At 44.2% G+C, this 17,374-nt stretch overlaps 2 protein-coding genes across 4 annotated transcripts in view; both read left to right on the forward strand.

Annotated features, from left to right (window-relative positions):
- TLR3 (toll like receptor 3) overlaps positions 1 to 17,374 on the forward strand; it is a 108,939-nt gene that overhangs the window by 89,835 nt on the left and 1,730 nt on the right. The window lies entirely within an intron of this gene.
- Positions 6,989 to 17,374, forward strand: part of FAM149A (family with sequence similarity 149 member A) — a 58,365-nt gene continuing 47,979 nt past the window's right edge. Inside the window, exon 1 of one of the 3 annotated variants that reach the window (XM_019830048.3) lies at positions 6,989 to 8,050. In XM_019830048.3, coding sequence (XP_019685607.3) covers positions 7,401 to 8,050 — 650 coding nt within the window. In that variant the 5' untranslated portion in view covers positions 6,989 to 7,400. The remainder of the gene's footprint in view (positions 8,051 to 17,374) is intronic. The other 2 variants (XM_011281393.4, XM_011281394.4) reach the window with 2 other exon arrangements.

Raw genomic sequence — 17,374 nt, forward strand, 5'->3', positions numbered from 1 at the left:
CCTGTTAAAATCCTGCTGAATGCATGCTCTGCATCACACAGTTTTGCAAATCTAACGGTAAATGTTCGACTGAAGTTGTGGCAGTGGACATAGAAAGGAAAGAGACACATTTGACTTCATGGAAATATATTTTTACCATCCAGAAATTTTGTGAAATTTTGAGACAGCAGACAAAAGAGAACCAGGATGCTCTAAAATTCCCTCTAACCCCCTCCAGTTCTGCAATAACTGTTCCAAAACATGCTGCTACTCCTTTAACAATGGCGTACGGAATTCCAAGTCCCCACTTAAAACCTTAGTTTACATTCTAAGTGTGTGCATGTGTGTGTGTGTGTGTGTGTGTGTGTGTGTGGCATTGCTTTTTCTTCTCTTGCTTCACCGCCAACACACAGTAAATAGTCACAAAATATTTATGGATTGAATGATTGAAGAATTAAGTGAATATAGGCCCTGAAGTCTAGCCACCCGGAACTGCCTACAGTCTCGCCCACATGCGTGGCCCGTTCACATTTCCATCTGCATGTGACTGTGGGTCTGCTTTCCCCGCTGTCCTACAGCCTTTTCTTAGCTAAACCATGCAGTTTCAGGGGTTAGCTCAGGCGTCAGCTTCTCCTATAAGGAGACCTAACCCTCGGCCTAACTTGACCTAATCTTGAAACTTACAGCCTTCCTAAACGCACCCCCTTCTTAGGATGAGTTAGTTGACTTTTACCCTGTGCCAGGCACTCTTGGATGGGAAAAGCTTGATCTCAAGTGAGATCGCCCTTCCTCAGAGAAACCCTGTTACCTAAGCAGTGGTAAGAAACAGAGGGTCCCTCTAGACTTCTCTGACAACAGTCCAACTTCCTGGCTTGGCCACTTGGTGATTCTGTAGACTTGTGATGTAACCTCTCTCCAGTGAATCGTCTGGTATTTTCTGGCCTTAAAGTGTGTGTGCTCCCAATACCAAACCTAGCTCAGGACAGTGTGGAATAAGCAGAACTGCCCCCCACTCCCACCCCGAATCCCACACTCACGAGGGAGCACCTGGTGATTTCTGAACACAAAGGCAGAGTCGTGAAGGGGGAGAACGTATCTAAGCGGTGGTATAGGGGTTTGGTTTAGGAAACTGGCCCCCCCCCCCGGTTCATCCTGGCACAGTATGTTTTGAACATTGTGCCTTTGAACAAATTCCAGGGGGGCCCTTGGGACCACCTCCAACTTTAAGGACAGATTTACCAGTTACACAGGATGTCCTCCATCATCCTTCCCTCTGTCTTATTTCTCTTATGATCTTTCTTTCTTCTCTTTTCTCCTTGAGTTACACCCAGGGTGGAGGCATGCGGAGCAGAAAAACACAAATAATATTAATTAAAAAACAAAAACCTCTTAGGAAAATGCAATTGTACCCTTAACTGATCCTTTTAGGACCGTATTCTATTGCAGAGCGGCTAAGTTGCTCGGGCAGTGTTAGTCTTGAGCTGGTAAACACCAGAATACATTCTTCCGGGCAGAAAGGTAGGGGCAAGGGTCATATAACCCCCAAAAGTTTCTAGAACCCAATTACGATGAGTGGTGGTGGTGGTGGTGGTGGTGTTCTTCATCACCAAGCAATTCTCCAACACCAGCGGGGGGTGTCTTACAATTTAACTCAGCTTTGTCCACCAGGAGATACTGTCCACCAGGAGATAGAGTCGGATCCTACAGTTTAAGGGCTCAGTCCTGCAAGACTGTTTCCCCCACACCTCTTCTCCAGATGGCAGTCACCAGTCTGGGGTGTCCCTGGTGCTTCTGACAGACCAGCTATAGATCAGAGGTTCCTAAGAAACCCTTCTGGGGTTTGACCCCTAACTGAGTACCAAGGGATGTACTGTGACCGCGAAGCGTGATTACCCTTATTCCCCCTTTGCCGATGATTAGTTGAGGGATGGACTTTTAGCCCCGTTTTAGCCAATGAGACTCAAGTGGTCAGCTTGAGAAGCTTCTGGAAAGTATTTTGCTCCTTAATGAGAGGGAGAATGAAAGAGTGAGCTGTACCTTTTGGGCTCGAATGTGGTTATTTGAGGGAAAGATGATTGGCGCTAAAGGTGCCATCTTGGGACCATCAGGAAGCAAGTGAACAAAAAAGAAAAGAGATCTGCCATCTCTGATGACATTGGTAATTTATGGCACCATTCTCAGAAGCAGCTTACTGTGGGCTTCTTGCTCTGTGCGTGCTTGAGCCACTGTTGGTGAGGGCTTTCTCTGTTGCCTGCAGCTGAAAAGGGAACTGAGCTCGTTGGTCTGTCCTCTGCTGTTTCCACTGTGCTGTATATGCTCCCATACCTAGCAGAGTTAGTCCCGGTCTGTTAATAATCTCTGTGATCGAAAGCTGCTTCTTCATCAGTGGAAAGTTGTTCTTGTTCTACTATTATTCCCTTTGCTAGAAACCAGAACACCTTAATCGAATATTAAGACAGTTTTCTGTTTAGTTTTCTTTTATTGCATTTGTCCCTAAAAGTAAATAATACGTATTTACCGAAAATATTCAAATAGTACAAAAGTGAATAAACTTGGAAGTAAATGTAGCTATAACTTCCTTCCACATTTTCCTCAGGTTGTTCATTGTAACCTGAGATTATATGATAAGAACTAATATCATATAACAAAATCACATGTAATAAAATCACGTATAATATAAATTAACATCTCGGGGCGCCCGGGGAGCTTAGGTAAGCATCTGCCTTCGGCCCACGTCATGATCTCACGGTTTATGAGTTCAAACCCCGTGTTGGGCTCTGCCCTGACAGCTCAGAGCCTGGAGCCTGCTTCAGATTTTGTGTCTTCCTCTCGCTCTCTGCCCCTCCCCCACTCATGCTCTGTCTCTCAAAAATAAATAAACGTTAAAAAAATGATAATAATAAAATTAACATCTACTGAGAGCTTACCCTGTGTGACGCTCTGTTTCAGTTACCAAGCTCGTGTGAATTAATATAACCCTCGGAAAGTGCCATTATTTCAGATAGGAACCATTTCATCCCTGGATTATAGTTGAGGAAACTAAGGGACAGAAAGAAGCCTGGGTGTTGATGGATGGCAGAGACCATACGAGCCTAGAGAATCCCGTTCCAGAGTCTGCTGTTCAGTACTGTCTCCATTGTGGTGCTTTGTAATTATTTGTTGAATCAACAAATGTCTTTTGCTATTAAGAAGCTCTAAATTTTTTTATAATCAAATCTGATTGTATTTTTCTTTACAGATTCTGGCCTTGGTGTTATGCTAAGTGAGGCAGTTTAAATTCTTTCAAAAAAAATTTTTTTACATGTTTATTTATTTATTTTGAGAGAGAGAAAGAGAGGGAGGGGCGGAGAGAGAGGGAGAGAGAGAGAATCCCAAGCAGGCTCGGTGCTGTCACTGCAGAGCCCAGTGCGGGGCTCGAACTCATGAACCATGAAATCATGACCTGAGCCGAAATCAAGAGCTTAAACGACTGAGCCACCCAGGTGCCCCATGGCAGTTTAAATTCTTAAACAGATTAATTACTCAGTGTTATTTGCTTTAACCTTCAGGTTTCCAAAACATAACATTTCTTCATAGCAACATGGTCATAACTTCCTAATGTTTTTTTCAGTGATGCAGACGGGCATTGTTATACACACCAGAAAACCAAGGCGTCTAATTCCTAATTAGCCAATATAATCAGAAGAGTTTTAGCACGTGGAACACTGCTTTCACATCAAGTCTGCCTAAAAATCACCACTGCCACAGTTAGAAGCAATAATTTACTGCATTTCTTTTCATTACTGCACTTGAGCTCTATCAGTGTGGTACCTCACCTGGGGTCATGTTATGAGAATGGTAATTAACAGAGAGGCCTGGTAGCATCTAACATCTGTCTGAAGGACTGTTGATGGATGAACAATGGGTGTAAAAGACCTGGCGTCTTCCTGAGAATCGTTTACCATGTTTGCAATTATAGGCCATTTTCAAAGGACTTCAAACAAAAGGATCGGTGTTCATTCATAGTGCCTTCCTCGCACGGCTGGGTGGCCAGAATATTTTATCCCCTACTTTAACTGACACACCCCACCCCATCCTTTCTGTGATTCCTGTCATTGTCCTAGTAGATTTGAGAAAGTCATGATTTGCATCGGTGACCAGCTTTATCGAGCGAGCACCCCACCGAAGATGCTCATAAACATATCAGAAAGATACTGCGATCGTGAAGTACCCCACTAATTAATACTCAAATAGCTTATTAGTTTCTTAGGGATGCCATAACAAAGTGCCCCAAACTGGGTGGCTTAAAACGACAGAAATTTATTCTGTCATTGTTCTGGAAACTAGAGGTTGACATTAGATGGGCAGGGCCATGCCCTCTCTGAGACCTATGTAGGGAAGAATCTTCCTCGCCTCCTCCCAGCTTCTGGCGGTGGCTGTCCGTCCTTCACATTCTTTGGCTCGGCAGCTCCATCACCCCAGTCTCTGCCTCTGTCAGCACATGATGTGTCCCCTGTGTGTTTGTGTTCAAATTTCTTCTTGAGAGTATGGCAGCCATATTGAATCAGGGCCCGTCCTGACAACCTCCTCTTAACTTGATTACATCTGTAAAGGCCCTATTTCCAAATAAGGCCACTTTCACACAAACTGAGGGTTAGGGACTTTTTTGGACTGGATTCAACCGAGACAGATAGGATGCATGTAAACACACCTTAGAAGCAGAATACTTTCAAGCCAGGTTCTGGAAGAGGATGAGCTTTTGTGCAGTCTTATTAACGGTATCTACATACGTAAAGAAAAGCATGTGCATGGAAAGGAAGTGGTTAGTAATGGAAGCATAGAAACATCTAAAGTTAGAGAGCTGAGACAGGTGGGTGAATGTCCCACTGTTTATATTAAGGTTGCTCCTCCAAGAGGGAGAAGTGTTGTCTCTAACGGTTTCTGCCCCCATGTGTAAAAAAAAAAAAAAAAATATATATATATATATATATATCTCAGAGGCCTCACATCTCACTCTGAGATGTGGCCTCAAGCAAGTACTGTGCCCCAGGAACTGGGTGGCTTGAATCAGGCTTCGCTCAGCAGTGGCTATCCTTTGCTGCCTGTCCCTTCAAGTTATAGTACATATGTTCAGCCTCAATCAGATGATTAGCAGCTTAAACACTGAGAGTGCATGCTCTAGAAATAATCTCTACCTGCATTGAAGATTTAATTGTTCTGTGAACCAGACTCAAGATCCTTATGAAATAAACAAAATCTTTTTATTTATCTTCCAAAAAAATTTTTTACATTTATTTATGTGAGAGCGAGAGAGAAAATCCCAAGCAGGCTCCAAACTGTCAGCACAGAGCCCAGCTTGGGACTCGCACTCACAAACTGTGAGATCATGACCTGAGCTGACACCAAGAGTCAGACGCTTGACCGACTAAGCCACCCAGGTGCCCCAACACACAGCAAATCTTTAGGACACAGATTTACGACCTTGAATGAGAGCTGAATGAAAACAGAAGCCGTTCAATGTTCTGATGGGCCTCCCACACCTCTGAGGCCACCTGATGAGTTGCTACAAAAGAACAATGAGAGTAGGAGAGATGTTGATGGTCCCAAACCATGATGCGTCTGCCGTCATTGCATGATGACACAGGAGGTGCAGTTTGCTTGGTTTGACCCTGAGACCTCTGCCTCTAGTTTCCACTAGGTGTGTCTGCTACTTTCCCCTCTTTCCTTCATTCTTCACCATGTGCTGGTGCTGTTCATGCTGACAACTGCATGCGCTTCCCTCTCCCAACATGCAAGGCCCTTTATACTCTGACCCATATCTGCCTTGTCTCTTACTTCTCTCAGGCACACATGTGTTATTCTTGCTTGAGCTACTGCTGACTACAGTGCCTGCCTTGTTTTCTGGGACACTCACCTTACACTTAGCGTGTGATGTGAAGCTGATCATTCCACATTGTGGGAAGAGAACACCTTTTTTTTTTTTTTTTTTTTTTTTTTTACCTCTCCGTGCCTACCACAATCTTGAGTTAGGAAAGGGGCTGGCGTATGTTTGTCCAGGGTAGTTGGATGTAGGAAAGGGCTCATGACAGGTTGTGAATATCGTAAGGAGAAGACTGGCCGGCTGTCTTCAAGACGATGAAAAACTTGCATTACTATAGAAATGTTCCATGGTTCAGAATCCAGTTTGTGGATTCTTGCAAAAGACTCATGTATAGAGTCACGGATATCAGCTAACGTATTCACTACCAGACTTACTCATCTCTTTTTGCCACCTCTAATCAGAAAATATACCTCCTGAGATCCAAACAGAAACTCTTCACTAAACATTAGTGGATAAACCGTCAACATCTTATTTTTAAATCACGCTCAAAATCAACCCCACACTCCCGCAGATACTCATACTTACAACTCTACCATGCACACAGATTTCTTCCGACTTAGTAAAATGCGATGTATTCCACTTAATTAAAAACTCTTACCTTTCATATCTGCCTTTGAGTTTGTATCCAAGCAGTCTGATTATAGTTTGAGTGCCCCAACATTTTAGTTCTAAAATGTCTTGGTGCACCCAAATAGATGTTGTGAACGCACACATGGTGTATGGATTTTACTCTCAGGGCCCCGTCTTTTTTCCACGTTCTTGGGTGAGGCCCTTCCTTGCTGTTGTTCCCCTACGTCCTCTTCACTGACCCACTTTGAACATGGCCCTGAGGCGGGAGGCTGGGCGCTGCTGTTTCAAGACCCCTCGCCTGAACACGCGTTTGTACTAAGCTTCCCTCAGATCAGAGAGCTGGCCGGCTCCCTGATCCTGGCACCTTTGGTCTTATCAGGCTGGACAAGCTCCAGATCTTTCGGAACCAGGATGATGGCGAGATTGCGGTGTTCCTTTAAGGCACGAATCAAGGAGGGCCGCCAGTGTGTCTATTGCGGCCGCGGCCCCAAGCTGCAGTCTGGGGCCCAATTAGCAGTGAGCTAAGCAGGGTTTTTGTTTAGCTTAGCAACCGCCAGCGCCGTCCCGGGGGCCCGTGGGGGTAGCTCCCGCGGGCGGAGCCCAAATCACCCTCCGGCCCGCGGTGGCGCTGGCGGCACTTCGTCTCCCTGGGCTCCCGGACCTTTGGCCCTCGGGGGTCTCGGAGTACTAGGCGGAGAAGGGGCTGCTCCCCGCAGACGGCGTCCTCGGCACCCCGCAGGCGGACCAGGCCGTCGGGGCAGGTCGGCCTAAAGCGCTGCGGAGCTGAGCGCCGGGAGGGGTTCCTGCTCGTGGAGAGAGTGCCAGGCGCCCCCCGGGCTCGGCGGCGTGCGGGGACCCCAGGACCCCCGCCCCCGCCCGGGGCAGCCGGAGCCGGATCGCCGAGCGCGGCGGTGGATGGAGCCCAGCAGCCCCGAGTCCCGTGCCCTGGAGGTTCAGGCTGCCGCGGGGACAGCGTTTCCAAGACTGGGGCATGAAGGTCGCTGTGTCGGACCTGGGGTCTCTCTTTGCCAAAATCTTCAAGACCCCGACGGCGCCCCCGGCGGTCCCCTCGCCGGTGGCCTCCTCCGGCCATTCGGGGGGCGCTGCCGCCGCAGGCCGGACGGGCTCCAGCGCCTCGCTCAGCGCGGCCCCGACCCCGGCCCTCTTGCCCGCCCTGGCCCCCGACTCCCCCTCCGCCGCGCGGGGAGCACCGCCCGCCTCGCTCCATCCTCTGCTCGCCGCCTCCTACCCCCGGGTCTCGGTCGCGAGCCGCGCGGCGGAAGCAGCAGGGACCCCCCTCTCGCTGCCCAGTAGCCCGGGAGCTGCCCGAGCGCAGCCCCCGCCCGCCGGCCACTCCAGCAGCGGCCGCAGCGCCGCAGGCTCCCCCGCCCACCTGGTGACCTGGGCGCGGTCCGCCCCGGGCCCCGGCGGGGTCACCGCTGCGCTGCCGGCCATCGGGGGCGCCGGGGGCGGCGGCAGCCTAGGCGCGAGCCTACGGAGCACCCAACAGTCTGGCCCCGGAGAGCGAGAGCCCGGCGCTTGGATGACCCCCGGGCCTGGCCCCAGGACCCTGTTCTTCACCCTGCCGGACATCGGCGAGGAGTGGGCTTCGGACAGCGACTCGGAGGACGGTGGAGAAGCGTGAGTAGCGGCGGGGTCCTTGTGTATCCTGGTTAGGACGCCGACCTTCTCCTGCCACACCCACCTGGCCAGGTGCTAGTTGCAATTTCACTTCTACTAACACTCCTGGGCACCCTCCTTGCACTTTTCCTGAGTCCGTATTGCTCGGCTTCCTGGTCTTTTCAAACCTACGCCGTGACAGGCTTGTTGTTCAGCTTTCTGGAAGGTAATCCTCTGCTGTTTGCTCTCAGAGAGGGAGGGGAGACCAAGCAGGGCTTGAAGGACAGGAGGACAGAATTTTGTTTCTCTTCTAGCTGAAGTGTTCCCCTCGATCGTTCGATACTCTGGTTTCCTTAGGGACTTTGAAAGGAGGCTTCAAGTCCCTTTCTCTGATGCAGAATGTGACAGAGAGATGTGCAGTGTAACCGAATACACGCGTTGGCAGCGACAAGTTTAAGAAATGGTGAGACTTTGCGCTTTCCTAGTTTTCAAAGATCAGCCACAATTCTTATCCCAGGTGGGATGGGGTTTTCTTTGTGTGATATCTAGTTAATTTACATATGTATAACATCATCTGACATAAACGGAATTTGTAATACTCAGGACACTTCTGATCATATACCCTAGAGCTTGGGAGTTCTTGCCATAGCGCCCTGAGGTAGTTCAGAAACACTGACTGACTTCATGGGAATATTTCACTGGGGATTGGCGAACCCTGCCCTCAACACACACACACACACACACACACACACACACACACACACAGTCCCTCCACCATCAAGAGCAGGGATGCACACAGTCCCTCCACCATCAAGAGCGGTGATGAAAACATTCCTCTTGCAAAATGTGCAGTTTAGAATTAAAGAGATTATTTTTCAATGAGCAGAACATATGGCTATTCTTAAGTGGGTATGGAAATGTTCAGCTTTCTGAATCCTGCAGAAGAACAGTGAAATGGTCAAGGGCACACCAGAGGGTCCCCATGATGGATGGAGATTTCTGCCTACACAGAAGCTCTTCCTCACCTCTTGCCCCCCCAAAACAGACTGGAGAACCGTCGCATTAAAACGTATTCTAACCCATTCACAATTTAAACGACTGCATCTTTACAATTCTCTGTGATATTCATCTCCGTGTTAAAATAAGTTGTTAAATAACATTCAGATGATTCTTTTGATTTAAAACAGCATGTTGGAAAGCATATTAGAAAGTGCGTTAATAAGTTGATCCCCACCAGAAGGAAAATCAACTGCATTTGAATTCGAATAAGTGGCTAGAATACCTATGCCTTAGGAATGAGGCCTTTGTTTTTGGCTACTGGTCCTTTAACACTTACACACTTAATGTTTTATGAGCACACAGTTCCACATGCTGACTTTAACCTCTAGTCTTAGTGCTTTGTACGAACAGGCACATTGCTCTGAGAAATAATATGCACAGATCTGCTCATTCAAGGCTCTTTCTGATGATGTGTGTTCATACTCTGCCATCAGACAGCCCTCGAGTGCACCAGGATCTTTTGTAGATACACAAACTCTCATATTCCCTTCCTTCCATACCTCATTCCTTTGGTCACTTAGAAAGTTTATGAAGGGGGAAAGGAGGAAAGTGTTGCGGTGAGTTTTCCTTCAATACTACAGACCTTTTGCAGCTTGAAGCGTATTTTTTTTGCCCTCCCGGATTTCTCGGTTGGCAATTTATAACATTGACTAGAGAAACATCATTCAGTGATGGATTTAGATTATACAACTGCAAGCCTCACCTGCCGGTTTGCAGAGAGCTACTATGAATTATTAGACTACTTGCTTAATATTAGAGTCTTTAGTTTTCTCAAGTCCAAGGAGGGACATGGGGAGAGGGAGGTGGTTAATGTAGGAGTAGGAAGACAAAAGGAGTAGGTAGAGAGAGTTTGGGACATGGAAACTACTGGACATAAACCCTTGAGAAACACGAATCCAATGGTAAGACCACTACACTCAGTTACAAAGGAAGATCCTAATTCACAGTTTCTGTTTGCTTGATGAAAACCCATGCATTTTACATCCTGATTCTGTTCTGTTCTCTGAAAACTGGAAACAGTGGAATTAATTTGAGTGGGGAAGTGTGCAGACTTTCTCTCAATTCTGAGCCTTTTCTTTTTCACCGAGGTGCTCCATAGCAGCCCAAGTTTTGATCTCTGAACCACGGATTGGATGAAGGAATGGCCCACAGAGGAGGGCCTTGCCTTTTTCGTTTCACAGGGCGCCTTGGCTGCCTCGCAGAGGCAGAGGGTATTGAGTTTCCTGCTTCACCTCGCCCTCTTGCACTCCCAGACATGTGATCCCCCCACTTTTTGTCTTCACCCTTCCCTCCCCACGCATTTCATTTACACCGTGTCCCTCATTTACGCTGGCTTCCGGTCTTGCCCACCCTCCGCTCTACCTCTCTTTGGCACTTCTGGTGTGAACTACGCAGTTACCGCCCTGTAAAAGGTCTTATTCTATTTGTTCTGGAAATACAAGGATTTCTAACAGTAGGTAAGGTGGAAGGTATATAGTTGGATAATAGCTATAGTGGAATGTGGATAGACCGTAAACTTCATGTGGTCAGAAAGTATATCTCTTATAAGTTATAGCTGGTAGCATAGAATGTTGCCTTTTTGAGTGATTGAGTTCCACTGTCGGAGTCACGTGAGTGTGGAAATATTGCAGTGCCTGCCTGCAGGGCTTGTCAGCCTAGCTGGAAGTAAAATGAATTCAGGGACTTACCTCTCAATCTTTCGGGGCTGAGCGAGCCTGTGTACCTAGGAATCAGAAGAGCCAGATTCCGATCTCAAACCGTCTGCCAGCTGTGTAATTCTGGGCAGTTTGTGCAGTCTTCCAACCTGTGGGTTTTTCTCCTTGATAAAATGCAGATGATAATAAGATTTGCCTCAGAGGGAGGTTCCAGAATTCAATTGCAGCAACGTCTTAACGTGCCCAACACGCGGAGACCTGCTTTAAAAATGTTATCCACGATTGCCATCTGCTTCTTGGATGAAGATGAAATGAAATCTGGGAGTGTGTTTCCTGAAAGGATACATTCCGGGTGAAGAAAAGGGTGACAGAAAAAGAAAGAAAAAAAAAAAAAAGAATTCGTTCACAGTTATCAAAGGACTGTAAGAAATGGCACCGTTTGGTTCCACTATTTGGGGAAACCAATTAGAGTAGTCTAATCTTTCATGACAACGTCCCGAAGGTAAAGATTATCCTAATTAGCATGACCACTGATTATGGTCGAATGGCTAGAAGAAATGTAGGTGTCACCCTGGGATCGAACGTTTCATGTTCAACTTTTAGAGACACTGCAGGAGAATCCGTAACATCACAAATCATTCACGGCCCACCCTCCATACAGCTCTTACCCATTCCTACCCCCTAACCCTGTGGCTCCTATTCACGTATTACATCCTTTTTGGACTATAAACCCTTCGTCCTGTGCCACTTAAGGCAACATGTGCAATAAATAAAACAATAAATAAATATAAACTAAAATAGACAATTTTAGGAGAAAACATTTAATAAAGTCTGTTAAATGAGTGAATGAAAATGTTAGCTTTGTCATATAAGCCACTTTTGTGGGTTCCTAATCTCAAGGCAATTTAAATGTCCTTTCTCAGGACATTTAGGTACAAAACTGTATGTCACATAATGAGTTCAATTTGTTAGGAGTACAGCGTTTGTGAAAAGGCATTGGGAGAAAACCCGGCGAGCCTTGGATACCAGACTCTGTTTAGCAAACACTGGGGAGGCCACTAAATGTTTTTAGACAGAGAAGTGGCATGAACAGGCCTGAGCTTTAGAAGGAATAAGCTAATGCACAGAGAGTGTGAACCCAGAAACAGTGGAGAGGCTCTGGCAATGAACCCCATGAGAGATATGAGGGCCTGGGATGAGGATGATAAAAATAAAGATACTGGGATGATAAATATCACAGGACTTGGCAATGTGTTGGTGCAGTTGAAGGAAGCAAGAGGGAAAGTTCAAGATCATTTTACGTGACTGCAAGGAGAATGCCATCAATAAAGTATGAACACAGAAGGGAGTTTGTTGGGTAAGATGAGGAATTCACTTTGGGATGCCTGTTGGGTTGAAATCTTGGAAAAACAACCAAAGAAGGTGCCAGGCGGAGAGCTGGACCTTCGTGAGTGGAACTTGGGAGAAAGATTAAGGGCTAGAAATATAAATATGGCAGCTTTCCATATGCAGTTGATTTTGAATATGTACAGCAATTACAAATTTATAACACAGCGCATTACAGACTCTGGAAGATACATAGTGTTCTTTATTTTTGCTGCTGGGTGTTTTAAGATCTTCTACAAGTGGAGGTGTCTCTTCTCTGTGTTAACCTAGTATTTCTCAATATGTGCCTTGTCAGTTACCTGTCCGTGATAAGTACAGAAAGTGGGAATAAGCATTTAGAAACTTTTATAGCAATTGAAAGAATAACTTGACGCCTGCTGACTGATAACATTTGTATTTGTATTTTGTGCCTCTTTTTTTTTCCATTTTATTCTCTGGTTAATTTATTTTTATTATACTGTAACAATTATTTATTCACAGTCAACTGGAAAAAAAAATTTTAAATGGTCTGACACTACACAATAGTTTGAGAAGGATCGAGGCGGACTTTACTTAGATACCTTTAGACCATAAAGAGCAAAAAAACCTTTGGGACACCAAGAGAGAAAAAACCAGCCAAATGATCATACTACCTTTTTTACTCTCCCTGAAATACAGGGCTAAGCAACATTCAGAGTACCCTCTGATTTGAGATGAGATTCTTTAAGTTGTTCAAATGATCTAGACTTGCAGATGTGCTCTGTTCACAACGTCTATGGGAGCTGTGGCCCTGGGGAGAGACCTGTGGCCAAGAGTCCGCTGCTCAAAGGGGAAGGTTTCTCCTACTGTTACTCTTTGGTTTTTTTAAAGTTTAGGCCAGTGGCTATGTCCATCATGATTCCCATAGTTCATTCACAACCCCTGATGGCTAATTTGCCTCATAAACCATAACTTGCAAACACAGATAATTTCCAAACGAGAGGAACTTTGACAGGAAATATGCAACATGACCTGCTTTCTTGTTGCCAGTCTATTGTCTTTGAGAAGAGTCCTTTGCTTGTAATTAAGAGACGATCATAATGTATTAATCTCTTCTGAATCCTATAGAAAGGAAGCATGTCACAGTAAGGGCACTGATCTTTTGCCCCATGAGACTATTTTCCCATATGTTAAATTTAATTTCCATTTGAGGCTCACATCCCACCAAAGTGGTAGAAACTAAAACTCAGTTATCTGGGATTTTCCCAACTTTATCTTAAGCTTGAGCCTCTTTCTGGGGTGGCGGGGAGGGGGGTGGTGGTTTGCCTACATGGGACCAGGATATTCGGTGGCAGGGAAAGAGCCCACTGGTTTTCTGATAACCTCTATCCTTGCTGGAGCCACTGAAATGTCCATAATCTCATCTTATCCTTCTTTCTAACCCAGGGCTCGTGCACATATCTACCAAGGCTCTTCAAGTTAGGGCTCTCTTCCTTATTTCTGTGGTCCTCATGGGAGCCCCTCATACCAACATTCTCCATTATAGGACTTCCAGGAGGATGTCAATCTGCTCCAGACAGCCTTTCTCTTCTCAGGGATCCTTCCCTAAGTCCTATTGAAGGATCAGGACACAGGTCCCCTCTGATCCCTTACCACACAAACGTACTTTAGGCCAGGTTCCACCTAGTACTCCAGCTCATTGGAGGTCTGCATTTTGTGCCTCGGAACCACAATTTCCTAGAGAAAACCTGGTTCCTAGATTCAGGGACCCACCAGTTCACGGGAATGAGAAAAGACACTCCTTCCCCCAGTAGGCCCATTACTGGCACCAAGAGGGAAATCAAGTGGAGGGCTGGCTACATTTCAATCTACCTCCTGACTTTGTGCCTTCTCTAGGGTACAGGGTCCCTAATGGACTGTTTTGCTTTGTAATGGCCACTCAAGACACACCCCCACTTCCTAAGACTGTCCCTAAGATTCCCTTCTCAGACACAGAAAATCTCTCTCACAGAATCTCCCCATTCTGGGGAATCTGTTTCTCTTCTGAGGGTGGGGAAGAATCTCCCTAATGTATGTGTTTTTCCCTAAATCTTTTCCTAAACTAAAAGTCCATACCAATCTTGTAAGTTCAGTTCAGGCTTAAGACACACACACACACACACACACACACACACACACACACACACACACATATATCAAGGGGAAAAACCCCTGCTTCATTCTCTGTTTTCTGAAGCAATAAGCAAAAAAGCTTTGTATTATTCACTATGGGAGGGGACGAAGGAACATGAAAACACTAACTGAATACATTTATCTTTTTTTAATGTTTATTTATTTTTGCAACAGAAACAGAGCATGAGCAAGGGAGGGGAAGAGAGAGAGAGGGAGACACGGAACGCAAAGCAGGCTCCAGGCACTGGGCTGTCAGCACAGAGACTGACATAGGGCTTGAACTCAAGAACCACGAGATCACGACCTGAGCCGAAGTTGGATGCTTAACCAACTGAGCCACCCAAGTGCCCTGAAATACATTTAAAAATACTCTGCTACATATCGCTACATATAGAGAACACTTTTCCCCTCACCAGAGCAGTGTGGATATTTGTTTAATTCAACAACACCCAAATCATATACCTCTTTGGATATAATTTTATAATCTACAGGCAAAACTTTTGCTTTACCCCCAAAATTATCTGAATATTCAATGGTCTTAAGAATGCTAGGCATAATATATATTATATTATATTATATTATATTATATTATATTATATTATATTATATCATATCATATCATATCATATATCATATATCATATATCATATATCATATATATCATATCATATATGTTATATGTTGTATGTTATATATAATATAATATATGTTATATATAATATAATATATATTATATATAATATATAAAATAGGACATGACTCATTAAATGAATAAATACCATTCTTTAAATATATGTTGAAAAAATTCAAATATTGTCCTTTTATTCTTGAGAGGTAGAAATAGTCAATGAATATACCATGTTTCATACAGCACAGAAATTAAATAAAGTCTTTGAAATGATTAAATATCCAGTTGTGAATTTGGAAAAGAAATGAATGGTTTTTGACAAAAACAAGAAAAACAGTCAAGCCAAGCCTTACCCTACTTTTGTTTAATAAACAGATTATTAAGTTGAACGAAGTAAAATGTTCTCTTCCTATGCACATATGCATGTATATTCTTCTCAGGATCATTGTCACCTTAAATGTTTTATAATTTATAATAAGGATAAGGAAAAACCCCACCTTTGAAGCTCACGACTTACATTCGGATTTTAATACTAATAGTTAAATTTCAGAGAATGTCACTAGATACTTAGAAGGTTAAAATGGACACTTCTTTTCAAATGAAACTAATTCAGATTTCTAACACTGAACAGTGAAGTCTTAGAAATCATTCATGTATATCCAAGATTCTTTATAATCTAGTTGAATTAGGAGTCTACACTGGGGGACACTTGGGTGGCAGTGGTTAAGTGTCGACTTCGGCTCAGGTCATGATCCCTGCGTCGGGCTCTGTGCTGACAGCTCTGAGCCTGGAACCCGCTTCAGATCCTCTGTCTCCCTCTCTCTGCCCCTCCCTGCTCGCTCTTTCTCTCTCTCTCAAAAATAAGTAAACATTTTTTTTTTAAAGAGCCGACATTGAATAAAGTGAACACCTCCTGCTTAAAAACCAGTAATTTCATTGGTAAATTAATGCATAATGATAAATTCTGGGGAACTTTAATTTTATATATAAAATATATTTTAAGGAAGCAGGTGATATATTCTCAAGAGAGTCTACCTCAGTTAGACTTTTGTTTTACTCACTAGTTTTAACATTTTTATAAGCATGTTGATTGAGCATTGCTCACATATGTATTATTCTACAAAGCCAAGATTCTTAGCATTAGACACAACAGGTAGTATTTCCATGTCTACTGGGAACCAAATGCTACATGCATGTTTTTATAGGCATTATCATGAATCACCAAAACAAACATAGTGGGTAGGAATTTTGTTACCATCTTACAGATGAAGAAATTGAGGCTCTGAAGGGAAAAGAAATTATTTACTTCCACCTGGCTAATAGGTAGAAAATATAACATTCAAATCCAAGCAATCAATCTATATTGTGCTTATATATATATATATATATATATATATATATATATAACCAAATGTTTTTTTAATAACCTGTTTAACATGGTAAGGAGGATAAAAATCTGTTTCTAAAGTAATTGGTAGTGTTTGTCCTGGAACAAACTGACTCTAAGAAATTTTACTCTCTCAAGAAAAATAAATTTGAAAATAAAAAGCATGTTAATTAATAATCAAAAAGTATCTTTCTTGGAATAATACTCCTAGTAATCCTGATAAGGGGACCAAATTTAACACTTAGTTTTGTCCTTTTTGAAGTGCAACTTAAAAAATGACTTTTATTCTAAAGCCGTAATTTTTTTTTAATTTTTTATAAAAATTTTTTAATGTTCATTTATTTATTTATTTTTTTAAATTTTTTTTTAACGTTTATTTATTTTTGAGACAGAGACAGAGCATGAACGGGGGAGGGTCAGAGAGAGAAGGAGACACAGAATCTGAAACAGGTTCCAGGCTCTGAGCAGTCAGCACAGAGCCTGACGCAGGGCTCGAACTCACGGACCGCGAGATCATGACCTGAGCCGAAGCCGGCCGCTTAACCGACTGAGCCACCCAGGCGCCCCAATGTTTATTTATTTTTGAGAGAGAGAGAGAGAGAGAGTGAGCATGAGTGAGGCGGGTGGGGCTGCTGGTGCAGAGAGAGAGGGAGACATAGAATCTGAAGCAGGCTCCAGGCTCTGAGCTGTCAGCACAGAGCCCCATGTGGGGCTTGAACTCGTGAGCTGTGAGATCATGACCTGAGCTGAAGTCGGACGCTTCATCGACGGAGCCACCCAGGTGCCCCTAAAGCCGTGACTTCTTTAAAATAAAACGTTAGTTTTATTAACCTTCTTCTCGTTTATTTTATGTGTTATTCTTATAAATTATTTCATGTATATTTGAGAGCAAGTCAAATACTTTATCCATATAGTAAGACAGATAATTGGTAAGCATTGTCTTACAAGAAAAATTGGAGAAGCCGATGTTAGATACAGCCCTTGCTAGGGGAAAGGGTATACCCACACATTAGCATTCTCTTAATTAGACATTTCACTTAAGGGTTTAGAAGAAGCCTTATAATTAAATACTGACCGCTGTAAGCCTTGCCAGGCACTTA

Source organism: Felis catus, chromosome B1, assembly GCF_018350175.1.
Source record: "Felis catus isolate Fca126 chromosome B1, F.catus_Fca126_mat1.0, whole genome shotgun sequence".
NCBI lineage: Eukaryota > Metazoa > Chordata > Mammalia > Carnivora > Felidae > Felis > Felis catus.